This window comes from Equus asinus, chromosome 20, assembly GCF_041296235.1.
Source record: "Equus asinus isolate D_3611 breed Donkey chromosome 20, EquAss-T2T_v2, whole genome shotgun sequence".
Classification (NCBI taxonomy): Eukaryota; Metazoa; Chordata; class Mammalia; order Perissodactyla; family Equidae; genus Equus; species Equus asinus.
In genome coordinates, this window is record NC_091809.1 from 85,763,534 (window position 1) to 85,790,941 (window position 27,408).

At 43.9% G+C, this 27,408-nt stretch overlaps 2 protein-coding genes across 9 annotated transcripts in view; one reads left to right on the top strand and one right to left on the bottom strand.

Annotated features, from left to right (window-relative positions):
* The window catches only part of RNF121 (ring finger protein 121), a 77,212-nt gene extending 63,334 nt beyond the window's left edge, over nucleotides 1–13,878 (bottom strand). Inside the window, exon 1 of the mRNA XM_014841992.3 lies at nucleotides 13,470–13,878. Within this exon, the coding sequence (XP_014697478.1) occupies nucleotides 13,470–13,532 (63 nt within the window). The 5' untranslated portion in view covers nucleotides 13,533–13,878. The remainder of the gene's footprint in view (nucleotides 1–13,469) is intronic.
* Nucleotides 13,631–27,408, top strand: part of XNDC1N (XRCC1 N-terminal domain containing 1, N-terminal like) — a 38,615-nt gene continuing 24,837 nt past the window's right edge. For 2 of the 8 annotated variants that reach the window (XR_011495830.1, XM_070490827.1), the window contains exons 1-7: nucleotides 14,108–14,228; nucleotides 19,092–19,266; nucleotides 21,215–21,356; nucleotides 22,183–22,338; nucleotides 23,928–24,106; nucleotides 26,853–26,938; nucleotides 27,181–27,353. Coding sequence is in view for 7 of the 8 variants with exons in the window: in XM_070490827.1 (XP_070346928.1) it covers nucleotides 19,222–19,266; nucleotides 21,215–21,356; nucleotides 22,183–22,338; nucleotides 23,928–24,106; nucleotides 26,853–26,938; nucleotides 27,181–27,353 (781 nt within the window). In the remaining variant the exon portion in view is untranslated. Of the gene's footprint in view, nucleotides 14,260–15,460; nucleotides 15,533–19,091; nucleotides 19,267–21,214; nucleotides 21,357–22,182; nucleotides 22,339–23,927; nucleotides 24,107–26,852; nucleotides 26,939–27,180; nucleotides 27,354–27,408 lie in introns of all 8 variants that reach the window. The other 6 variants (XM_070490826.1, XM_044753571.2, XM_044753566.2 and 3 more) reach the window with 6 other exon arrangements.

Below are 27,408 nucleotides of genomic sequence, written 5' to 3' on the forward strand. Positions count from 1 at the left end.
CTGGCCCTGAGCTAACATCCGTGCCCATCTTCCTCTACTTTATATGTGGGACGCCTACCATAGCATGGCTTGATGAGCGGTGTCATGTCCGTACCCAGGATCCGAACCAGCGGACCCCAGGCCGCCGAAGCGGAATGTGCGCACTTAATCGCTGTGCCACCGCGACAGCCCCTTGTTAACTGTTCTGATGATGAGGATAATGCCTTAATGTTCAGCATCCCCCTCACACCTCACACCTAGACACAAAGCACGTGCTCTGGAAATACACAGAGACTGCGTAATTCTCTCCTGAACAAACAGTGTGGATGATGCTGCCAAAAAATCCAGAGGAACCGGGAAAGCCATCTGAAACCAACAGAACTTACTTTATATTGGCTACTACCAGATACCCCTGAGACAGCTGCTGCTCTCTGAGAAGAAGTATAATCTGTGTAAGTCATTCCTTCAGTGGCCCACACTCAGAGGTAGCTATCAAAATGCCCCATCACTTAGAAAACTGGCCCCCTCCCTCCATTCCTTTAGCCAGTGAGAGATATCAAGCACATGACAGAATCACAAGCTACGGTCATCCACTTCGGCTCTGCTCAAAGTGCCCTTTCTTCTCCTTAAGGAACTCAGAACTTGATCCAAAGAGAAGAGAAAGGTTGGCATCAGGACCACATCAGAGACATAGAGCTGACAAAGGTCCTCCATCCTTTGTGTCTACTAAGTTAGAAAGTAGCTCTTTCTCATAAGAGAAATAGTAACATGAAACCTTACATAATCATTAATAGCCAGCAGTAAATACTTTCCAAACTTAACACAGCATACAACTAGGACCGAAGGAAGCTTCGAGGAGGAAAAAAACTAAAGAACGTGGCTGGTTGTACCAAAAGGCAGAGGTCAGTACGGCAGGAGATGTCTCTTCCACCTCTTCCTTCCTTTCTATTACTCAAGCTACAAACTCAATTCAGGCCCTTCAACCTCACGCCCTTCTTGCCAGTCACTATGTTTCCCAAGTTCAAAATCTTCTGATGTCTCAATGCTGCCTATAAGAAAAAGAAAGAACTCCACAGTAGGCTACACGATGCCCTCCATGAGAGCATTGAAAGTGAGCTCCTGTGACCACACAAGGCCACAATCTGACCCCAGTCTGCCTTTCCAGTTTTACCTTCCTCTGCTCCCCCAATCCTCTGGCACTTAACATATGCTCCCCTACTATGTATAACACACCAGAAAATAGATGCACTTTGGAATTAGATAAATCTGGAAGCCACACCTGCCTGGATTAAAGCAAGTCTTCCCTGCCTCTTTAATTCCTTCTCCATTTCTGTCCCCAGAGTGATCTTCTAAAATGTAAATCTGATCCATGTCACTCACCTAAGTGCTTAAAATTCTCCCATAGCTAATCATCCACTACACATAAAAACCCAAACTCCTTAGCACAGTATATAAGGCTTTATGTGATCTCACACCTGCCTCCCTCCCTAGTCTCCCTACTTTCTCATTACTCCCCACTTCTACTCTGATGCTCCATAATACTAAACCACATACACTTCCCTGACAGTGCCATTCTCTCTCTCACCTCCCACCTTGCACATGTTGCTCCCCCTGCCTAGAGGGCCCTTCCCTTCTTTTTTTAGCTGGTTAATTTCCAGTCATCTTTCAGACCAGCTAAAGTGCCACTTCTGGGGAGCCTTTCCTGATCCCCTGCCCACCATTTTCTGTGCTCCCAGGGATCTCTGTGCTTTTGTATTACAGCATTTGTCACATCTGTTCATCTGACTAACTCTTCCACTAGACTATGAGAAGCCTGAGAGCAGGCCCATTTCTTTGTTATTCTTCACATCTAAAACAGTGCCTGGTAAATGCTCAGTGTATGGTTGATGAATGGATAAATAAACAAACAGGATTCTCCCAGCATACGCATGAGGCTGGCATAACAAATAACTTCATTATTCTTTACGCTGACTACATTGCAACCCAGGTGACTTACAGACTTGCCTTAGGTAACAACTGTGTCATAGAGCTAGGATAAAAAGCCAGATCTTCAGAGTCCCAGACCAATGTCCAGACCTCTCCCCTGAGCTCTAAGTTCTTATTTCCAACTGTCTAATTAACACTACCACTTAGATGTTTCATTGCCATCTCAAACTTAACACAGCCAAATAGAATTTTTCACATTTCCTCCCTCCCCCCAAAAAATTTCTCCCCTGGTCATTTTTGTTCAGTTCACGGTACCTTCACATTACCATCAACCATGGTGTTGTCAATTATTCAAGTCAAAGCAAAACTAATCCAAAAGCTGAAAGTCAAGCTTCATTATTTTCTTTCCCTTACATCCCATATCCAATCCACCAGCAAGTCCTGTAGCCTCCAGTTCAAAACATATTCTAAACTCATCCACTTTTCTCCATCATCTCTGCTACTCGCCCACCCCTCACAACTCCAACACTATCACTTCTTACCTGGACTACTGTAATAGTCTCCTAACTGCTCTCCTTGAACGCCCGCCTACAATCCATTCTCCTCAAAGCAGAAAAAAAGACTGTAAAAATGCAAATCAGCACGGGGCCGGCCCGGTGGCACAGCGGTTAAGTTCGCACGTTCCGCTTCTCGCTTCTCGGCGGCCCGGGGTTCGCTGGTTGGGATCCCGGGTGCGGACATGGCACTGCTTGGCAGCCATGCTGTGGTAGGTGTCCCACGTATAAACTAGAGGAAGATGGGCACAGATGTTAGCTCAGAGCCAGGCTTCCTCAGCAAAAAGAGGAGGACTGGCAGTAGTTAGCTGATGGCTAATCTTCCTCAAAAAAAAAACAAACAAACAAACAAACAAAATGCAAATCAGCTCACCTGACTCTCATTTTTAAAACCATCCAAAATCTTTTCATTGTACTCTCAATAAAATTCAACATATTTAGCAGCATCTACAAGGCCTTACAGATCTGACTGTGCCAAACTCCTTGACCTCAGATGGTACTATTTTTCCCTTGCTCACTATGATTCAGTCACACTGGCCTTCTTTTTGTTTCCAAGACACGCCTAACTCATTCCCACCAATATGTACTTGCTTCTCCCTCCTCTTGACACGTCTGCTTCCAAACCTTCAAATTGCTAGGTCTTCTTCATTCAGGTCTTGATTCAAATATCACCTCCTCAGAGGCTTTCCCTAACCCCTCTATTTAAAGTAGCACCTCTCCTCCAGTCATTCTCTACCACATCACCCCACTTTCCTCAGAGCATGTACCACCATTTGGAGTTACCTTAATCATTACTTGTCATCTGTGTGCCCCAATTAGAAAGTAAAGTTCACAAGAGCAAAAACCTTGATTGTCTCCTTCATTGCTGAATTTCTGGGACCTAGAAAAATGCCTGACATATTGAAGTCACAAGTATTTGAAGAAGAATGAATAAACAATACAGATTACATACTTAATAAATGCTTGATGAATGTGTGAGTGAGTGAATTAGGGAGAGGAATGGAAAGGGGCAAAAACATAAGTGGAAGCACTGCTATTTAATATTTTTATAGCTGCTCACTTTTCTCCATCCTCACTGCCTTTGCTCATGCTCGGATCTTCATCATCTCACTCTTAGACAACCACAGTATTCCCAACTAATTTCTTCTCTTTCCCCAACTTGATCCTTCCAAAAATAACTCATACTTCTACCAGACTTGATCATTCTTAGACACAGATCTGAATATGTCACAAGCCCAAGCTTCTTAGCATGTTGTTAAAAAGGCCTCTCCAACCTTATCATTCATTGCTATCCCCTACATTTAACCTACACTCCAATTCTTACAGTTCCCAGAATATTCTATGCTGTTTAATGCCTCCAAGCCTTTGCATATCTTTTCATTTTGCTGGACCACTCTTCCTACCTCACAAACTTTTACTATCTAGTGAACTCAAACAATCTTCAAGAACCAATTCAAGCATCTTCTCAGTTTTTAATGACTCTCTCAAGCAGTTAATCACCCCTCCTTTGCATCACCGCAGTACATAACACACACACTATCCTTCAGTTATTTGTTTCCATGTCTATCTTCCCCTACATGACTATTAGGCCCCTGAGAGCAGGATCCATGTCTTCATCTTTGTGTCTGCAGCACAGTATATGGCACATATAAGCACTCAATAATTGATGACTGAAGGAATGAATAAACATATCTTAACCCCTCAGCCTGGCATTCAGTCAACCTCACGTTGGCCCCCACCTATGTTTCCAGATATAGCACTTAAGCCTCTGACCTGCGGATCCCCAAATACATCCTTCTTTCTCACATTTACTTGGGGCCTTTATTCCTTATGCTCTCTCCATTAAGCCCAGCTCAGATGGCTCCTTCTCCATGAAGTCCTTCCTAACCATACCAAGGAAAAGGGATTTACTTCCCCAATAGTACCTTGTTTTTTCTACTGATAAGGTATTTACTACTACTTATTTTATGATTACAGCCATTACCTTCCCAACCAGACTACATGTCCTGTTTTTCTAACTGAACTGTAAGCTCTCTGAAGGCGAGAAACATGATTTAGTATCTTTTCTCTAAACCCAAGCACTTAACACAGTGCCTTGCACAAAGCAAGCAGTTATCAATAAATGTTTTATTAGTAGAGAACAGTATGCTTAAGAAATTAGAGATTTCATGCCTCCATTCCTTCACATATACGCTTTTTACCTTGGCCTAAACTGGCCTCCTATCCATGTGGTCAACTTTTACCCCTCCATTAAGAATCCAGCCAACGTCATATCCTCTCTGAAGTCTTCCCTAACTCTCCCAAACACACTTAAGCACTCCTCCTTCCATGTACCTCTGGTACCTTGTACGTACCTCTATTCATCACACTATACTGTCATTATCACTTGACGGGTCCCCCTCCTCATCAGACCATGAACTCTTGTGCAGCAGAAATAGTCTCTTTATCCATTTATGAATTCCCAAGACCAAATAAAGTATCTGGCATAATTAAATACTCAATAAATACATGGTGAATTTTGAAAACAGTGAATCCATGCTATAGAGTACACCAGCAATGAAGATCGTGGAGTCAAATGACCAGGTTCAAATCCCAAGTCCACTTACAAGCTAAGCAACCTTGAATAAACTACTCTACTGTGCCTGTTTTTCTCATCCGGAAAATGAAGATAATAATAGTATTAAAATACAATTAAAAGAGCTAATGCATGTAAAATCCTTAGCATAGTGCCTGGAACATAGTATGCACTTAAAAAGTTATTGTTATCATTAGAATAGAAGGAGAAAAGACTGTTTCTGCAGTGTGCTAAATGGCAGACTCAGAAGAGGTCAGGCTCAATCGTATAAGCAATGGGGAGTAAAATGTCACTGGAGGCCTCTTCAGTAACAGTATGCATTCAGTTATTGAGAACACCCTACAGGGAAGGGGGAAGGACGGGGGGGGGGGGGGGGGGCGTGGAGACGACACAAACCTTGGCAGGGCTCATGCTCTCTGCCTCTAGCTCTCTGCTTCTCCCTTCCCTAGTCTCTTCCTAGTTGCTCATAGCCAAAAGCCCCGTGGCCATAACTCAGCATCCCCTTGGGAAAGCTGCACTTTAGAGAGAACTAATGAGTTTATGTTTACCTACAGATTTTCCTCTGAGGAGCAAAGAGATAATAAATGACTCCAAAAAGGGAAAGCACAAAGAAATAAAACAGAGATAAGAATGACAGCAGATGGATTATCTTGGGTTGGCTTTCATGGAGTAAGCTTTGAGGCCAAATAGCTTCAGGTGACCAAGCCTATACTCCCCAGAGGCATTCTCTAGAAGCGCATGCACCTCCATGGGTCCAAGATGCAAAGAAGCAGGATCTGGGAAAAGGTACACGGAAGACTAAAAAATTGAAGCCACAGAAATAAGAATTCTAGCCTAATTTGAAGAATACTGCAACAGAGGTATTCAAAGAGGGACTAGGCTGACCACAGAATGATAAGCTCCCTATCATTAGAGGGGTTTATACATAGACTGGGTGGTCACTTGCTGGGGATGTTCAACCTGGGTGGATGGACTAGATTTAAGATTCAAGTTTAATAAACATTGAGTATTTACCCTATGCTAGCTAGCCCCTGTGAGAGATTAGGTATTGGGAACACTGGGATAAAAAACGATGTGTTTCTGTCCCCTCAAGGAGTTCTCTGTCCAGTAGGGGAGACAAACAATACACATGGTAAGTGCTGACAGAAATCTCTACAGGGTACCATGAGGGCAGAAAGCAGGTCCTCAGAGTCTGTGCCTAGGACTCACTGGTAACAAGCAATATGGCATTAATTCAAAATGGAAATGCTTCATAAGCAGTTTATAAGCAAACACTGTCAGGCGCTGTATGTTATTGCCAGAAGAGCAAATGTGTTTGTTAACCACTGCACCTTACTCAATACTTCCTTAACCTTGAGCAGAATCCTATTCTACAAGCATTCTCATTTATTCAATAAATATATTGATGTCTGCTATGTGCCCAGCACTGGGCAAAGCACTGAGGAATGTACAGAAAAGAGAAAGATGGTCCCTGCACTCAAGGAGTTAAAACATTCCCCTTCATCTTTTCTTCTTCTCTCTCCTACCCGCTCTTTATTGACCAGATGACACCTTAAATTCCTTCTGGAAGTACACGAGTCATTAAGTCATAAGGTTAATCAAAAAGTGACTTGCAAAAAGCAAGAATGAGCTGGGGATGGGAGGTGTTTTAATGGGAAACCAGATGGGAAAGACTGTCTGCCAGAGCAGGAAACTCCGACTGCATGAAATGTCAAAGGTTACCAAATTGGACGTTATGTGTAGGCCTTTTTGTCTACAATTCCTCTATCATAATTTTCTTCTTCTCTCATGCCAATATTATTAGCACAGATTATTAACAATAATTATACCTACATTCATTCACTCACTAGTATTTACCGAGTACCTGATAAGAAGTGTAGGAAACACAAGGCAGAGTAAAACACTGGAATTGAGGACCTTCAAAGCTGCAAGAGACCTCTAAAAGGTCATCCAGTCAACATCTATCATTTCACAGATGAAGAACTGAGGTACAGAGAGGTTGCAATCTTTCATGAGTTCTTCACACATTTATTGACTCATATTCTATGCCAGGCCCCAGGGATATAAGATGGATAAGCCTTTCAAGGAGAATTCAGTCTCGTAGGAGAGACAGACAAATAGCATGATCCCAATCAAATCACCTCTGTAAACGAAGCCACACACTTACATAGTAGAAATGTCCAGAATAGGACAGTACTGGGAGTGTATAGTACTCATACTGCACAGAGGCGTTAAGAGCACAGGTGCTGGAGTCATCTTGGATCTGAACCCCAGCCTCTATCACTTACCCTCCTGCTTGACATTGGGCAAGTTACTTAAATTTTCTACGCCTCAGTATCCACATCTGTGGAATGGGGATAACCATAATAGTATCTACCTTGTAAGGCTGTGGTATTAAATTAGATAATGCATATAAAACACTCAGCACAGGACCTGGCACAGAGTAAGTACTCTATATTATTTCACCTTTAGCACTCTCCCTCAACACTCTCCAGCTGAGCCCTGGCCTCAGAATCCTTCTCAACACAGACTTCTAAGCATCTATTTACATTTGGCTGTCTCTGAGATAAAACAAATCTGCTATTTCTAGTCTAGAACCTAGGTTTATTCTTTACCACTCTAGTTTTTTCCCCACTACACTATGCTACTACTCATTTTACATGCCTTAAAAAAAAACAAAGACAAAAGGTCAGATATCCAAGATTAAACTTTAGTCACACAAGCCTCAATCCCTCAGTAAGATCTTGGTTTTGACCAAGAATCCCTAGAGAAGAAAACCCCTGGAAACAAGGAACGTTTATCAAATGTCTACAGGGAGAGACCCACAGGAGGAAAAACAACAAAACAAAACAGTGATTACTACTCTGAAGAGGCAAGGGATGAGAACTTCTACAGCCTGCCTGCTGGGGTTTTACCAATCTAGCTGGGAAGAGGAGCTATGACATGGATTGCCATTTCCTCCTTGATGTACCCACTGCACCTACTCCAGTATCACAGCACCTGTGACATATTTTTGTATTTATTTATCAGTCTTTCTCTACCCATGCTAGGCTGTGAACTCCTTTAAGGCAATTATCACACCTGATCCATCCTGGTATTATCAGGCACAGCACAATGCCCTGCATGCACAAGGTGCTTCAGAGAAGTTTGATAAATTGACAAATGAACACAGAGAGAACCATACAAGGCAGGGAAAGAAGATATCAGCATAGATCAGAATAGTTCTAGGGACCGGCCCCATGGCTGAGTGGTTAAATTCACGCACTCCACTGCGGCGGCCCAGGGTTCAGATCCTGGGTGCAGACATGGCATCACTCATCAGGCCACGTTGAGGCAGCGTCCCACATGCCACAACTAGAAGGACCTGCAACTAAGATATACAACTATCTACTGGGGGGATTTGGGGAGCTGAAGCAGGGAAAAAAAAAAAAGATTGTCAACAGTTGTTAGCTGAGGTGCCAATCTTTAAAAAAAAAAAAGAATAGTTCTAGAAGCCAAGAGAGCTTTGGACTAGAACTTTAAAGTACAGGTAGGATTTGGAAAGGTACAGAGGGAAAGGAAAGGTATTCTAGGCAGACAGGACAGCACCAACAAAGACCTGGCAGTAATCAGAAACACAGTGCACAGCATGTTAGAGCCAGAAAGAGCTTTAGACATGATTTAGTTCAATAGTTCAGTTCTCATATGATGTTGTAAGTATTCAATAAAAAAGCATGTCCTACTAAGTAGAGGAGCTGGCATATCACATTCACTAAATGGTAGCCATTATTACTGCTACTCAAAAGTAATAATTATCAAACACTTATTAGGTGCCTTCTGTACACCAGGCACCATGCTGAGCGAAGGGATTACGACGATGAGCAAGACAGACAAACTCTGCTCTCTCATGTACTAACAGTCTAGTGGGGAAGACACACAGAATAATGTTGGGTAGGGCAAGGCTAAGAGAAGTACAGGAGGTTGGAGGAACATAAAGTAGGGTCACGCAATCAGTGGGCAGTAAGAGAAAACTCCTTGATTTTCAAAGTGTGGCTTGAGACGACCAGGGGGTTCTGAGTTCCTGTAAGGACCAACCACAAGGCTTAGACGTGAGATTTTGTTTGAATAAAGAATTGTGTGACTAAATAAAGGTTTAAAAACCACCAATAGTCCAATCTCCTCTTTTAATAAGAATAAAAACAGGGCCCAGAAGAGAGAATTTACTCACTTAAGGCAATAATACCTCAGGTTAGTTGTAGGCTGGGATACTTGCTTTGAACTTGAGCTGGAAACTACTCACTGATCTGCATGATATTACATCATTTTGGCAGATAAACAAGTGCTGAGAGTAGACACATCCAGCATTTACAGGCACTGGCCAGGCAGGCTGGCTGGCCCTCACTGGGTGTTGAAGTGCTTTTCTACCTTAGGTCCCAAGCCAGCTCTCTGTGCCAAAACAATGCCTCCAATTCCTCTCAGGGGTTGGCCAGCTACCCCCTTGAGGAGGAACTCACCGGCTCCAGGAAAAGGTCTGCTTCTGGGCCTCCTAGCTGGCACCCATGCTTTATCCTACTAATATCCTCAAGCAGCTGTGCTTTTCCAAGTTGAGAGAAAGAAGTGAGCTTAGCCAGTCGTCACAGCCTGTTTAATACCTAGCCTGAGCTGGCTAGACCATCTCTCACCTCCCTAACTACCACTGAGCTGACTGCTCCTCATGACCAGGGGTTCAGCAGAATCAAGTTATCAGTAAATTAAAAGACCTGTATAGAAAAACCAATATTCCTTTAGTTAACCCCTACTTTGAACCTCTCAGGAATGAAATGCTGCTTCATGTTTTGGAGATGAGACTTTTGTGTATAAAGAAAGGGGTAGTTTACTTTGGTAAGAGGAGTCTGCAGATTAGGTCTTTTAACAAAGGAAAAACAAACACTTTGGCATCTAGAAAAATGGGTTTAAATCTTAGTAATACGACTTGGTAGTTACCAGCCCCTAGGCATGCATGTCTCAAATACTCTGAACCTCAACTTCCTCTATCACAAACAGAGAATATTAATAAAACTTACCGCACAAATGTGAGACTCAAAAGGCTATTTGGAATCACAGTCACTTATCAAATGTACTGTATCAATTTTCACATACAAGATAATTAAGACCATACAGTTTTAAATTACCTACCCCCAAGGCACAAATAATGGAGTGAGAAATGGAACCAAGGTACTCAGTATAGCGCAGGCTAAGTTCAGTATAGCACAGGCAGACCTGGGTTGGAATCTGCAGTTCCCCACTCACAAACTGTGGAATCCTAGGAAAAGTTACTTAACCTCTCTAGCCTCAGTCTCATTTATAACATGCAGTTAACACCATTTAACTCATAGGGCTGCCGTTAGTAATAAATGAGATAATGTAGGGAAAGGGCTTTAAAAAGCAGCTGGTTCATGGTAAGGGCTCAACAAACAGTAGCCTTTTCTACCGGTAGCTCTTTCCTAAGCCTCCTTCTCTATCCACCTCTCCAAAACAGCAGAAGCAGTAAGTAAAGCCTAAAAGACCTCAACTACTAGAGAAAGTAATAATGAAAAAGACAAAAGAAGAGGAAAGCAACATGAATGAACTGATGGCTGCTATTCCTGGCTGCTTATCATACTAATGGAATCTGATATTGGAAACATACATACAATATTCTGAAGAACAAACCACAGCATGCACAATCTTTCCAAAGAAGTGGCAAAGAGCACCAAGTGCATCCGAGCTAGGCTATCCACGACCCTTTCAGAACCTGGGCTCCACAGCAGAGTCTACCAAGCAGAAAGTGCTACAGGAAGGCAACTGTGATGCCACATGTAAACCATTGCTTCTTTGTAAACCCAACCTTTAATTGTTCAGCTCAAATCCATCTCTATCATAAAGACTTCGTTGACTCCCCCTAGCAGACTCAAGTGCTTGTCTTTTGTGCCCCACTGAATTTGTCAACACACTTCCATTACAGCAATTATCTAGTATTGTAATGGGCCATCTGCATACCTTTTCACTATACTCTAAGTTGGTAGAGATCCTGTCTTACTCATTTTTCAATTCCCAGTGCATAACACACAATAGACCCCCATAATTACCAATTAAAAGATGGATTTCACCTTCTCTTTCACTAGTTAAGGCTGCTAAGGAACAGCTGGGGAGACATTAGCAGGAAACCCACACAGACATTAAGGTCTGTCAGACTAGACTCCTGGTTTTTTGGGGTTTGTTTGTTTTTGGAGGTTGAAGGGATGACTGACTGTTCCAGCTTCACAGAGTTACTTTCTTTCTTTTTTATTTTTGAGGAAGATTAGCCCTGAGCTAACATCTGCTGCCAATCCTCCTGTTTTTGCTGAGGAAGACTGGCCCTGAGCTAACATCCATGCCCATCTTCCTCTACTTTATATGTGGGACACCTGCCACAGCATGGCTTGCCAAGCGGTGCCATGTCCACACCCAGGATCCAAACTGGCAAACCCTGGGCCGCCGAAGCGGAACGTGTGCACTTAACCACTGCGCCACCGGGCCGGCCCCTCAGAATTACTTTCTTAAACACACAAAGAAAAGGACAGAACCAGTCCACAGAGAATTTGCAGACAACAGATTATATTCTTTCTCAGTAAATGAAACAAGTAACAAAAGTTTCTGGGATGAATGTTAGTGGTTACACATAAAATTGACCTCTAGACACGACACTCTGGAAGTGTATTATGCTACTGGAAGCTTTTAAATTCTTAAAACAATAAGGGAAGAAAAGCTAAGAGGCAAAAATCAAAAATGTTTTATATCAAAACTTTAAGTTCTTTTCTCCTCTTCCAAAACTTTTGCTTTTTATCTCAGTGAACCCTAACATATGTAACTGAAATCAGGCTTCCTCAAAGGAGAGCCCATGACTAACAAACCATATGTAATAACTTCAATACAGTAGTTAGCTTTTTCAAGACGCTCTCAAATATATCCCAGTGAACCACAGCCAATTGTAATCACAGAAACTTAAAGCTGGAAGGGGCCTTGGAGCCCCTTCACAACCATCCCACCTCACCAACAGTGGTATCCAAACACCTGTAGTTTCTAGTGAGTAGGCGGTATGAGGCTAAAATGTTTCTTTGAAAATCCCCCCTTGCTCTGACCACCTGTTAGTTTCTCAGTCTCCTCCCTGCACCTGAATGATCCCAATCAGATAAATCAAATCCTCCAAGTCATCCCACCACCCAGCAATAGTCTTTGCTTCTCAAATCTACTTCTACTCCCTTTCTCTGAGCCTCAGCCCCAATCCTCCCTACCCACCCTACCCACAGCTAGGGCCTCTAAGATTCTGATCCCACTGGTTCCAACGTGACAATCAATCTCCCTCCTTCTATTCCTCCTGGCTGTCCGTATGCTGTCATGCGCAAGCCCACAAGCACCCCCAGCTATGAATGTACCTGTGGCCTCAGAATCTTTCCCCGTCGCTGTCTCACCTTCTCTCTCAGCGCTGTCCCTTCACGCCCCTCAAACTCAACGTCTCTTTCCTCCTAGTGATTCCTTCAAGAACCACTGGTAATTGAATACACCAGTTGCTAAATGGCTATTAGATAGGTAAAGGGAACATACAGCCTCAAGGAGCTCACCCTCAAAGATTCATAAGTCTAGAAGGAGAGAGTCATTTATCTTTCTAAGACTCAGCTCCTCTGAGAAGCCTTCCATACCCCACACTGAAATGGTCCCCTCGCCTCAGTGCCACCATTATACCTCTGATACAACGACTAGTCTTCTTGTGTGTCTCCCATCTCTAGACTGTGGGCTCTTCAAGGGGAGGGCCCCTGTGTCCTTAGCACTCGGCACAAAGGTGATAATGTTTGTTAAACGAGTGAATGGGTGAATTCCGGTATACAATCATTCATTCATCCATTCGTTCTTTCGTTCGCTGACAAAACTTTACTGAACACAGATTATGTACAAAGTTCTAGAATGTAAGGATAAATAATAACTCCTACATAAAAATAACTCAAAGCTCTAATACTAGGTTAGCACTCCCTCGGTCCGCGACCCCGACCCCAACGCCCCAACCCCACTCCAAACCTAGACCGAGTCCTTTCCCACAGTTAAAGCCGGCCCTCCCTCGCATAAGTCCACGCCCTCCAACTCAAGCTACCTCTCAGCCCTAGTCCTACCCTAGGACCCCCAGCTAATAATCTCAAAATTTTAACACCCCCAGCCCCCTGGCTTCTTTCCCTGTCCTCCATCTCCACCCTTGAGGTTACTGCAAATCTTCTACTCCCAAGACCGCCTCGGAGTCCTGGAGTCCAGGGTCCTAAGGATTTCCCTCTCCGCGCACCCGCCCCCCAGTCGGCTCCTTTCCTCTGAGGATCCCGTCTCTCCGAGGACCCCCACCCCCGATACCTCCCCTGCCCTCCCTTCACTTTCAGGCTGAGCACCTCCTCTCCTCGACTCTCAACTCTTCTTACCTCATCCAGCTCCCGTTCGCCGGCAGCACCTCCTCCAACCTCCACCTCCACCACCGCCGCCATCTTCACAGCTCTCCCCCCCCTCCGCCAGACCCCGCGCGAGCCAGCTGCTTCCGCCGCTCAAGTCCTCCCAGCCAATTGGCTGCGCAGGCTCCGGCACGGGGGGCGGGGCACCAAGACAGGCGGAGACCTGACAGGAACTAAGAGACCATCTACCTGCTGCTCACTTAAAGGTCAAGGAGGGACGGTTCCCAAGCACTTCCAAGCTTCGACGGGGGAGGTTCTTGGGAAATGAGGAAGTGAGCTTGTATTATTTTCATTGCAAATATTTCACCAACTCTCTCCTTTAGAGAGCCCAAGGGAAGGGTCCCTAAGCCGTCAACTTTCGCGACGCTCCCTCACTCTGGGCTCCGAGGATTGAGGCGTGGAGGCTAAGGACTACATTTCCCAGAATGCATTCGATCTGACCTGGAAGTTTAAATTCCGTTCTCTCGACAGGAGATTGGGAGTGCGTGAAAATATACATAAAACACGCTAATGTATTTTATGGGCTAGAGCACATGCCTTTTTGCCTCGGTAGGAGTCCTTTTTCAGAAACAGCGGATTCTTGAGACTCCAGAACGAGTTCCCGGGCTTCACAAGGCGGAAGAGTGGTGCTCCGGGTCAGAAGGCGGAGGTCAGAGGGCTGAATTGGCGGGAGAATGGGTTTGTGGTCCGCGATCTGAGGCAGCGGTGGCTCTTCAAGGTCCATTGTCCCGGGTGAGGGGCGTTGGGGGTTGTTGATGGGGAGGTGAGTGGCCGAAAGGGAGAAGGGGTGGCCGTCAAGGAAGTGAGTAGCACAGCGCGTTCCGAGGAGCCGTGAAAGTAGCCGCGCGGCTTAGGCTCCAGAGGCTGCGAGCTGAAAAGCCTTGCGGGACCTCCACGGCCCCCAAACGGCTTCTTAGGCTCTCTCGCCGCAGGATCCACTTCCCACATCTTCGTATTCTTTCCTACCCCACATCCTGCGTTCCCAGCTCCTACTTGTCTCCTAGGTATACATTTTATTCACTGTGCTGCACCCCAACTTACAGCTTCTTAACTCATTTTCAACACCCTGTTATTTGTACATCGAGATCCGACACCTTGCAAGCCTGTGGCCCCTGCTCACACGGTCCCCCGGGCGTGCCGGCTATATCTATCGGGTGAATAGGGCTGGGATGACCTGTGGGCTCACAGAGTACTAGAATGCCAGTCAACTTTTTTTTCTTTTTTTCAATTTTTTTGGTGAGGAAGATTGGCCCTGAACTAATATCCAGGGCCAATCTTCCTCTTTTTGCTTGAGGAAGATTGTCGCGGAGCTAACATCTATGCCAGTCTTCCTCTATTTTGTATGTAGGATGCCACCACAGGTGGCTTGATGAACGGTGTGTAGGTCTGCATCCAGGATGCGAACCTGCAAACCCCCGGTTGAGGAAGCAGAGCCGCTGGCCGCCAGCCGCTAATCAACTTTATTTTGGGGCCAACAGAAAGTTACAGGGTAATATTTACATCTCTATAGGCATCTCGTTTACTTAAAATGGGAATTATCATGTGAAACTTAATAGAGAGAATATTAGAAACGCTGTATACCCATAACCCCAAATTGACTATTGATCTCATGATCTGTTTTCTTCACTTTTTAAAAAAATAAAATAGGGGCCAGCCCCATGGCTTAGTGGTTAAGTTCACACGCTCTGCTTCGGCGGTCCAGGGTTTCGCTGGTTCGGATCCTGGGCCGACAGGGCACTGCTCATCAGGCCACGCTGAGGCGGCGTCCCACATGCCACAACCAGAGGGACCTACAACTAGAATATACAACTATGTACGGGGGGATTTGAAGAGAAGAAAAACAACAAGAAAAGAATTTTTAAAAATGCCAACATTCAAAAAGAGAGATAAAATAATACAAATAAAAGTTGAACTTATCTGTGTGTCTCCTACTCTGAGACCCATTACCCTTTCTTCCTCCCCAGAAGCAATTATTATCATAATTGGCTGTGCATTCTCCCAGTCCATTGAAAAAAAATTGTGTATTCACAAGCAATGTAAGTATTGTACTGTTTCATTTTGTTTTTTAATGAACATGAGTTGTTTTCTATGTATCATTCTGTAACGTTCTTTCACTCTGTTGTTTTTTTAGGGCTGTCCATATTTATGTATATTTACATCTAATTCGTTCCTTTTAACTATTATATAGTATTCCATTGTATGATATATAACGTTTCATTTATCCATTCTTCAACTAATGGAGTTTTATGAATTTTGCTATTAGAAACCTTGTGTCCTTTTTTTTTTTAAAGATTTTATTTTTTTTCTTTTTCTCCCCAAAGCCCCCCCGGTACATAGTTGTATATTCTTTGTTGTGGGTCCTTCTAGTTGTGGCATGTGGGCCACCGCCTCAGCGTGGTTTGATGAGCAGTGCCATGTCCACGCCCAGGATTCGAACCAACAAAACACTGGGCCGCCTGCAGCGGAGCACTGGAACTTAACCACTCAGCCACGGGGCCAGCCCCTAGAAACCTTGGTCTTATTGTGTACATGTGAGTCCCTCTAGAGGCACACTGTTCAAACAAGTTAACTACTAGCCACATGTGGCTCTTCTTAAAATGTAGCTAGGCAGATTTAAGATGTGCTGGAAGTGTTTATGAGAGGGCCAATTTCCCCATATTATTGCCAATTCTGTGTATTGTAGATTTCTAATTTTTTTCCAGTCTTAGAGGAAGAGGTATTTGCAATTTCCTTCTTACCAGCGGTATGAGGATTTTTTTTTTTATGGGTTTTTGGTCATTCAGATTTCATCTTATGTGAATTGTATGTTTATATCTTCTCTCCAGTTTTCTATTGGACTACTTGCCCTTTTCTTCCTGATTTGTAGTATTCAAAAATATATATTCTGAATACTATCCAAGTTTACATGTGTCTCAGATTTTTTTTTTCGGTCATTTGTACTTTAACCTTGTTTGTGTTACCTTAAAGTATTTTTCACGTTTCCATCTTTGATCCATTTGAGTATAATTTTTTAAATGTTATCAGATAGGGATCTGCTTTTATCTTTCTTCACATTGTGAACCAGTTTTCTGAAGACCATTTATTCATCTTTTTCTGAAAGAATCGTGATTCTGTTCTATCTTGCAATCAACAGGTTAATAGGTAAATGCTCATTTATATGAGTCTGTTTTTGGAATCTATATGCTCACTTCTATAGACAGTATGTTTTAATTACTGTGACTTTGTAATTTTTTTCAAAGGCATTGAACCCCACCTCTTTGATCTTTCTTTTCAGAATTATCTTATCAGTTTGTAGCCCCTTGTTGGTTGATGACTTTGTTATGTTGGCCAGAAACTTCTGCTGAAAATTCTGATCGGAATTTTATTTACTTGATAAACCACTCTTTTCAATGGCTATTTATTTATGCCTACTGTGCTTCTGCACCTCTCTAAGATGTGGGAGGTGATGAACATGACAAAAATCCATATGCTCAAAGAGCTCACTTCTTAGTAGGAAGACACACAGGGTAAACAAGCCACTGCAAAAAAAAATGACAACAGCATATGCGAGATCAAGGAGGTGGGAAAGCCTTAAGCCTTGGATTAATCCTTGGAGAACTATAAGCAATTTGATAGATGGTGATCTTCATGAGAAAGATTGCGTATGTCTTATTCACCGTGTACCTACCAGACACTCCACAAAATATTACCTATATGAAATATCCGAGAGTGACACCTTCAGAGTCTCTAAGCGTAGAGTGTAGTTTTGGGGCTGAGTCCAACATCTGTATGTTAGTGATGAGAGATGGTGGAGTTTTCATATCAAATCACAAAGGTACACTGGGAGTTTCTCCAAAACAGACCATTTCTTATTTATTTTTGTATCTCCTATATCTAGCAGAGAGTAGGAGAAATTGTTAAATGTTTAGTGAGTTCCTGTGGTGGGAATAATTAGCTCTAATTAATCTGGAGGCTGAGAGAGGTGACTCAGGACTCATTCTGCATTCTTCTGTCCTTGAAGCTCTGGCACGAAATTAAACATGACCTGTGAGGAATGCTTGACCTTTAGCTGGCGCTCACTGAATGTTTTGTTACTGCTTTTGCAGCAGTCTGTCCCACTTTGAGCCCTCCACGACTCCTGGCCCTTTGGAGCTATATGTTTCTCTCTCTCACACTGAGGATACAGAAATGAATCAGACGTGAAGCCTGTTCTCCAAGAGCTTACAATTGGTCAAGGGACATAAGACATATACCCATATAATTGTAATACAGAATTGAGAGGGTGGAGCTATCACCTTGAGCTGGTAGAGCAGAGCTGGGTGACATTTGAGCATCAAAGATGCATTAGGGGGCCGACCCTGTGGCCGAGTGGTTAAGTTCATACACTCCGCTTGGGCGGCCCGGGGTTTCACTGGTTCAGATCCTGGGCACAGACGTGGCAACGCTCATCAAGCCATGCTGAGGTGGCATCCCACATATCACAACCAGAAGGACCTACAATGTGTGTATACAACCATGTACTGGAAGGGTTTGGGAAGAAAAAAAAAAGATTGGTAACAGATGTTAGCTCAGGTGCCAATCTTTTTAAAAAAAAAAAAAAAGATGCATTAGATTTGACAAGTGGGAAAGGGAAAGAGCATTCCAAGCAGAGGCAACAGCATGAGCAAAGTCTTGGCAGTAGGAAAAAAATTAGGGGGTGGGAGGGAGGCAAGAAGATCATTATGGCCAAGAGTATATTGGAATCATGGATTCATTTTGAGGGGTCACATGGGTAAGAAGCATGAGTAAAAAGGGCAGGGTATAAATATTTGGAGAGGGATCCCACCTAAAGACATTCAGACAACTTTAAAACACCTCTGGCCAAGGAATTGTTGAAGCTAGCCAATGGGTGCATGAGAGGTCATTATACTTATATGTATGTTTTTGCATATATTTAAAATTTTCCATAAAAAGTTCAGCAAAAGACAGAGTACAAATAGCCATGTGAACTTTTAAGATTAAATAAATAAACAAAACTGATAGTCAGGTAAAACACATCTTCTGATGAAGGGAATAGTAGGAGGTGAAGCAGGAAATGTAGAAATCTACATTGTGGATGCTTTGAGGGGCCAAGCTGAATTGATATTTACTAAATACCTACCATGTAGGAAGGCATTTTCATACATCAGCAAGCCTTGAAGATTTCTAATAGAGGAGTAACTTAATGATAGGCTAACTTAGGAAGATTCATTTTATGGAAAGGAAAAAAAAACGAGACTTGTATCATATATTTAGTTGAACACTTGTTACACATCTTTACTATGTGCTAGGCTCTAAGGATATAAAGATAAATGATTTAAGGCACAATTCATGCCCTTGGGAGCTTACCTACGTATAATTCCAACAGTAACATATTGCTTATTATTTTGTACTTGCTGCTCTGTTGCCCTGTGGTTGCATTCCAGTTGTTTCATATTTGTTGGGATCTCATCGGCTGGTCCAGATCTGCTCCCTGCCGGCCACCCCCACCAAGGCCATCACGGTCATCAGAAACTCACGGACTGACTGCAGCAAATAACTCCTGTTACCAGAGAAACTGCCATGGCTAGTTTGTTTTTCTTTTGTTCTCTTCTTCAGGAGTACCATGATGATTCTTTCTCTTCTGGAAGCTGACGGGACCAAAACATAGGCAGTGCCAAGGTGGTGACAGAAGAAATCTCAGGAGAAAGCATTTTTGCCTTTACTTGGGACAGCCGCTGGGCCCTCCATGGCTCCTGTAAAGATTAGCCACGTGGTATCGTTTTCCTCTCAGGTATATTAATTGACAGTCATGATTTTTTCTTGGTGACTGAAGAGTGAAAAAAATAGGAGACTTGGCTCCACTTTCAGGAAACTGTCAATTTAATAGAAGAGACATTGTTCCTTCTTTGGGAGTTGAGAGTCAAAGGGGGGAAACAGCTCTTGCCCTCAGGTTGTGCCCAGAGCAATACTGGATGCATAAAAGAAGTATTCTCAGGAATTAAAAATAAAAAAGGAAGCAACCTCAGGATTTCACTCTTAGTTTGGAAGGTGCTGGCAAAGCTATAGGCCCAAAGGCTATACTAGGGTCCCCAGAAGGGCAATTTAGTCACTCTGTCATTGAGAACAGGCCAGGACACTCAAGGTCATTCCTGACCTGTGAGGATATCACCATCACCATCAAAGGTGATCTCGGCCTCCTCTCTAAAAGTCCACCTTCAGGAAACCCCGATTATCCCTTTTAGAGTCCCGGGCCCAGGACTCATGCAGTGTGGTGACCCTTAGGCTCTTCCCCACCCTTTCCTCTGCTGTCATTTCTCTATCCATTTACCCCTTCCCCCCACTCTTCCCCTTCTGTCAGCCTAGTCTTTCTCAAGGGGTGCCGTTGGCGTTTTGGGTGGGATAAGTCTGTGTGTTATAGCAGTATCATTCCCACGGTGGGATATTTAGCATCCGTGGCCTCCAGACCCTAATGACAATAATGCTTCCTAGTCATTAGGACAGTCAAGAACATCCCACACATTTCAGACAGACCCTTAGAGAGTCTTTAGGAATTACTGTATCAACTCCTAAGTGAAATAAGATAAAAATTACCCTTATCCTCCTTAGCTGCATGGTCAGCCTAAACGGTTTTCTTCCTAGACTCAGCCTTATAAAATGCTAGAGAACGTTAGCCATCTTCTAATATTGTGGTTTTCAAACTGTACTCTGTGAGGACCCACTTCTAGAAGTTGAAGGGAGGGGGGACAAGTATGTCTCTAGGCCCTCCAACCTGTGCTTTAGCCAGAGCTCTGCTTTTATTGGTTGAAAAATAGGGGGCCAGCCCTGTGGCCAAGTGGTTAAGTTCACACGCTCTGCTTCGGCGGCCCAGGGTTTTGCTGGTTCAGATCCTGGGCGCGGACATGGAACCACTCATCAGGCCACGCTGAGGCGGCATCCCACATGCCACAACTAGAAGGACCCACAACTAAAATATACAACTATGTATGGGTGAAGATTTGGGAAGAAAAAGCAAAACAAAAAAAAACCACATAAAATTAAAAAATAATACACTTTAGTTTAAGATTTCAGTTAAAAGGAAGGGTTTTGTTGCTAAAACAAAAAACAAGATAGAAAACCTTGAGTCTAGTCTCCCCTCCTTTCCTTAGGGATGAAGAAATTTAGATCAAGAGAGAGAAGGTAGGTTGCTCAAGGCCTTTCCACCAAAAAATATCTGACTTTGGGTTAGAACTGAGAATTTGTCAGTATCGCTATTGTTGCCTTTGGACAAATCACTTTATTTCTAACCATCAGTTGTAAACTTAGAATAAAAATATTTGCTTTTCTTATATCATAGGGTTACTTTGAGGATAAATAAATGTCTGTGAAAGCACCTTATAAATGCAAAGAAATGGTATAGTGTCGTGGTTGAGAGCTCTGGATTCAGAACCTGGGAGCTCGGACTTTGGTTGGTTTTTTGGCCTTGTGTAAGCTTCTGAACCTAAGGTTTGGTTTTTCGATCTGTTAACTAAGAAGCAATGATAGTTTTTAGGAGGATTAAATGAGGTAGTCGGGTAAGTGAAGGGGAGGTAAATGGTGTCTGTAAATCCCTTGGTATTCCTATGGACTCCAGTCTAGTGCCTTTTGCATTGTGTTAGGAGGCCTGGAAAGGTTTGGGAGTGTAGGGATCCCTCATTCCTGGGCAGCCTTTTCCCCTTGGGCTCAGTGAGGTTCCTGATTTTCTCCTCCTCTCTCTGACTTAGGATCCCAAGTATCCTGTGGAGAACTTGCTGAAACCAGACAGTCAGAAGGGCCCTTGGCTCAGCTGCCCTCAGGACAGGAGTGGGCACCTGAAAGTGGAACTCCAGCTGGAGAGGGCGGTGCCGATTGGCTACATCGATGTGGGTGAGTGAGTTTTCTGGGGCCCAAGAACTGCTGCGGGACAGCATAGGAGTAACATTCCCCTCCAAATGCTCCACCAAAATGTCTCAATTCAGTCTAGCTGAGCAGCCTTCATGGAATAAGCTCTACCTGGTGTGAAGGGGAAATGGGGCCCTTGCCCCTGGGACAGGACTGTGTTGGTAAACTTTAAGGGTTCTGTTCACATAGAGTACAATGTGAATGGCATTCCTTGAATTATGCGACATACCTGCCCTGCTTTGATCTGAGTGGTCCAGGTGAAGCCTTAGAACATTGACATAATTATAAATGCCAACAGATAGACTCCGTATATACCTCTAATCATCAGAGTCAGGAGGATGCTGGGGATGAACTGTGCAGGCTTATCCAGGAAGGCACCATAGGAATTGACGGGTTGACGAGGTTGGCCTGAGAATTCTCTGGAATAGAGAACTGACAAAGACCGTTGGTCTCAGCTCTGTCAGGACAGAGAGATGTCAGGCTGCCTAGCAAGGATCTAAGAAAGACAGAGTTTAGCACCGCCTACCAGAGCCAGAAGACAGGGAAGCGGCAAGTCTCTTCAGTCAGGGGAAGGTTTCTGCCTGGGAAGAACATGGCGGACCTTCACCTTGTCGTTGAGCAGGCTGAGGTCTCCTCCCACTTCAGTTACTGTCTCACTGTGGGACTCCTATGTTGCGTGACCTCTCTGGGCTTCCAACTAGCTCTAGAATGGAGGAGCATCTTCTTCCCATCTGATTCCCTTGTCTGAAGTCAGGGGAGGAGCCCCTGTCACCCCATCACCCTTATCCTTCTCTCAACTGTTTGTCCCCAGGTAACTGTGGCTGTGCTTTCCTGCAAATTGATGTGGGCCGTTCTTCCTGGTCCCTGGACAGACCTTTTGTCACCCTGCTCCCTGCAACCATGCTAATGTCCCTAGCTGATTCAAAGCAGGGGAAGAACCGCTCAGGGGTCCGCATGTTTAAAGATGGTAAGGAGGGCAAAGGCAGAAATGGGGGAGAGACAGAGAGAGAGAGATTATGAGAGAGAGAGACGCAGTACTCTAGAGGGCTGTAAGTGCTCTTGGATATATGCTGTGGGAGGGAACCCACGCAGAGGCTTAGTTCTATCTGTTGAGGGGATAGGGTAGTTAATGAGCGAACAACCATGTGGTATGTTTGTGTGTGAGTTCTCCATGATGAGAATATGTGATAGCTGGGATATTTATAAGCTGTGATTTATATTTACGTGTAACTTGATTTGGTGGAGCCTGATGTAGAATTCGTATTTGTGATTAGCGTGTTTTTGTTTGTATAAGTGTATATAAATGTGAGTGTAGGATAAACATTTATGTAAGTGATAGACTATATGATGGTTATAGTTTTGTAGCATACAGTGTTTCCTGAGTTCTCTTCTATGCAAATCTATGTTCACCAGGCACTGCAGAAGAAACATAAGATCTGATTCCCGGCTTCTAGAGACTTACAGTCTAGTAAGGATTTGGCTGGGTTTAAATTGGAGGTGTTTGTAATGTTGTGAAGGAAGAGTGATATGGGAGGGGCATATGAGGTGGAGGAGATGAGATACTGACTAGATAGTGCTGGCAATTGAAGGTGAGTAGGGTTTGTATTATTGGTATGTGATACTGTGAGTGGGTGTGTAGGGCATGTGGTGGTGTGAGGGATGCTGAGGTCTCATGGTCCAGGAAGGATAGATGTAGCTCAGCTAATCCATTTGGCAAGTCTTCACCCCAGACCCCAATACTACAGGTACCTCCTGTGAAAAAGAGACATTGAGGCGCCGGCCTGGTGGCATAGTGGTTAAGTTCACGTGCTCCACTTCAGCAGCCCAGGGTTTGCCGGTTCAGATCCTGGGTGTGGACCTACACACCGTTTATCCAGCCAGGCCGTGGCAGGCATCCCACTTTTAAAGTAGAGGAAGATGAAAACAGATGTTAGCTCAGGGTTAATCTTCCTCAAAAGAAAGAAAAAGGGGCTGGCCCCGTGGCCGAGTGGTTAAGTTTGTGCGCTCCGCTGCAGGCGGCCCAGTGTTTCGTTGGTTCAGATCCTGGGTGCGGACATGGTATTGCTCGTTGAGCCACACTGAGGTGGCGTCCCACATGCCACAACTAGAAGGACCCACAACAAAGAATATACAACTATGTACCAGGGGGCTTTGGGGAGAAAAAGAAAAAAATAAAATCTTAAAAAAAAAAAAAGAAAGAAAGAAAAAAAGGAGGAAAGGAAAGAAAGGAGGAGAGGAGACGAGACATTGATAAGGTCCCTGGAGAGGTGTAGAATGAGGATATACTCATACTGGGAACAGTGTGGAACCGTGACAGAGAGGAGCAATGGTGGGAAGGCAGGGCAGTGGGTCTGAGAGGGCCCTGACTGGCCTGCATGGCACTGCCCACTCCTGAGCACCAAAGCCTGAGGGGCCAGTTACTGATGACCTCCATTCTTCCTTTTGTTGGAGTTTACTCTGTATAGTCCCTGTGTTTTCTCTCCTCTCCTCAGTATTGACCTTCTCTTCCTTTTTCCCTGCTACTCATGCATTTCCTTCCCCCTCATTTTCCTTGAGATGATTTCCTGGCTCCAGCATCAAGTGAGTCATGGGATCGACTTCGCCTTACCTGCTCCCAACCCTTCACACGCCATCAGTCTTTTGGCCTGGCCTTCCTGCGGGTGTGTTCCTCTCTAGACTCCTTAGATGAGCCTGTGGTGGATCCCTCAGACCCTGGGAGCTCTGGGCCGAGCCAGGTATGTATGATGGTAGAACAAGGACTTAATATTTCCCCACCCTTTTCAGTTTCTGGTTGGGTAGCTGGTGCTTGACAGAGAGAGAAACATGCAGACACACAAATACATTCCAATACAAACATAAATGGACTTGCTACCCTTTCTTACAGGTAGAAGTGAACTCCTCCCCTTCCCTTTCACATGTAGAAGATTCAAGTGAGTCAGCCTTCAGTGTAGTGTGCACAAAGCTGCTGGAGCATTTGTTCTTTAGCCATCATGAAATTCTTTTTGGCTTCAAACTTAATCTCATACTTTATTTCTAGGTTTTGGGGGCTATAGCTTTCATCAGACTTTTCCTTCCAGCACCTGCAAGTCCCAGGGCTCACTTACAGCCCTCTGTCGTTGTTGGTCCCTGACCCTCCTGCCTAGCAAAGCCAGTTATATTCTTAGATATGTGCTCTCCAATTTCATTTGCCCCCCTGCTTTCTGTCCGTGTACAATACACATACTTGTAAGAGAAGAGGTATAGGTTTCTGGCTGTGTATAGGTAGAGATGTTTAGGTATCTGCTCAATTTACCTCCCCTTTTCTCAGCCAGTTTTCTAGTTATTTTTTCTTCCCAAGTCTATTCTGACTCCTCCTGCTTTCTGGGTACTGGTGTCTCCATTTATCTTTCCAAGCCATTACCCTCCACCATAATTCACTCACAAACAAATATGAAAATATAATTACCCAAAGCTAGAGTCATAGAATTCAAGAGATGAAAAAATACCGAGAGATCATCAAGCTCCAACTACCTCGTTGTACATCTCAGCTAGGGAATCTTAAATATTCAGATTCACATGGTGAATCAGAGCAGAACAGGGACTAGAAATCAGGTCTCCTGTGATTACACCACAGTGCTTCCTATGCACACAGCACATTTTTAGAAGCTTCAAACATTTGACATAACCAAAGAATTTCAGTTCCCAGAAGCGAATCTCACAGTTGTCACTCCTGTTGAGGTTACAGAGACAAAGAAGAGACTGGGCATTGGGAGGAGAACATGCAGTTAGAGCAGACAGAGGAGGAGTAGATGCTTTTGTAGAACAGCCTTGGGAGAGACCCAGGGAACTGAGACGAAGTAAAGCTTGGTCTGAGATTTATTCTTCCACTGTGGGAAGGGCTAAAAAACACAGAAGGACCAGTGGAAGCAGCTCACTGTGCTCTGCCAGGTTCCGATATTGCGGTTCCGGGAGCTGATGTGAATGGAGCTAGAGTTCTATGGCCCTGGCTATTCGGTCGAATGGAAGCCCTGTGAGATTAGGGGCCTGTTTGTCTTGTTCCATAATACACTCCTGGCAGCTAGAACAGTGCCTAGAGCAAAGTAGGCTTTTAGTGTAAACGTTCATTATATAAATGATGACATTTCAGCGGTGAGTTGTAGATGGGATCACCATAAAATTTATCATCCAAACTGAGACACTTTGAGAGCAAAAAAGACTGCTGTTAATAATTATATCAAGAAAACAGACATAAAGCAGGACTATCCCAGGTACCACAGGACATTTGGTCTCCCTAACTGTAGGATAAATAAGGGCTTCCTAGAATCTTTTCCATTTTAGCTGTCTAAATTACTCTGCACCTTTAGGACCATGATGGGATCGAGGAGGAAGGGAGTCAGCAACTCCAGAACCATAATGTCAGAAAGGCATTGGACATCAATAACAGAGTGAAATACATATGCAGGTACCTCAGTGAAACCACAGGGAAAGGAGACTCTGAAACATTTCTACAAGAGAGGGTTGGTACATGGAAATGAATCGATGGCCCTCAATTTTATAATTTAAGATGACTAAAATGTCATAAGCTTAAAGAAAATTTTTTTTAATTCAAGAGGAAAAAGGAAATTTGGAAAAATTTAAAAGGAAGTAGCCACAGATGAATCGACACAGATAACTTGAATTTTGACAAAGAATTAAGACACCGTTGCATAACACACAAATAAAATCTATGTAGAAATGATCTATTGCAAGATTGTTGCACATAGACATTTCTGAAGTTAGAAGTATAGAGGTTTCTAAAATGCCTGGGATAATTAGATACCGTGTTAATGCTAGAGAGAGAGAGAGACATGTGATATCTATATATACATAAATACACATGTACATCTCTTTATAGATGGCTAGAAATGGTGGCTAAAATTGGTGATTTTTTAGTTGCAGGTGAACAACATTGTTCACAAAATTAATCAGACTTGGAAATTAAATGATACCCTTAAATAATATTTAGAAGGGAAAATTGACAAAAATGTCCCAAAATACTTCAAAATGGAACTGTCATTATAAAGAAATATATATGTATGATTTGTTTCTCTCACATAGGTGTATAAAGAGAGATAAATAATTTGAGTTTTGTACCTACATGAATCAATTTTATGTATGTACAAAATAAAATATATATATATATATATGCTTTCAAAAGTTTGCACGTAACACAAGTCCCGTAGCCCGTTTTTTCCCAGCAGTGTGTGTTCTTTTATCCCGGGGGCTTTCAGGATCATGACAGAACCCTCTGCATTGAGGAACTAAGTATACAAAATCACAGAACCTCACATCCTAGGGCTGGGAGAGAGAGCACGCACGCAAGCACAGGTGCCAGGTCCAAGTAATAGCAGATCATTCACTCATTAACTAAGCTGATCAGGCGCAGGAGTATCCCTGGCACTAGGTGGCAGTGTCCCCTGGTGGTGAATGTCTGTATTTCATATTTCTCCATTTTCTTCTCAGGGCTCTTCTGATGCTGAGGAGTCTGGTCCTAGCCCCTGGCTGGCTAATCCTTCCATTCGGAGGACATTCTTCCCAGATCCCCAAACGTACGTTGCTGCCAGAGTGGAGTCCCCCCGTCACGTCTCAGTTCTTTCTCCTGGAAGAGAAAGGCTACCGAGTCACTCCCAGGCATGCAAGCCCAGCCTGGGTTCTGCCAATTAACCACATATGCTAGGCCTAACCCTATCTGTGTATAAGACTGACTTTCTTGGTTTGATGCCATTGACTTGGGTGGGCAGAATGGAGTCTCTCTTCTGAGTGAAACCAAGTACTCTCTGTTTCCCTGCAGGAGCACCAAGGAAATGTCAGAGCTTAGGAATATCCTAAAGCAGCTGCAGCCAGGGACTTTGGGGCGTTCAGCCTGCATGGTGCTTTCAGCTGCCCTCAGGGCACCTCCTGCCAGTGTGGCAAGCGCAAAGAACAACCAGGCAGAACCAGGTGCCAGTCATCCAGACAGCATGGGTGAGACCCGATGACCTACCTTTAGCTCCTTACTCTCCCTAGCACTGTCCTTCCT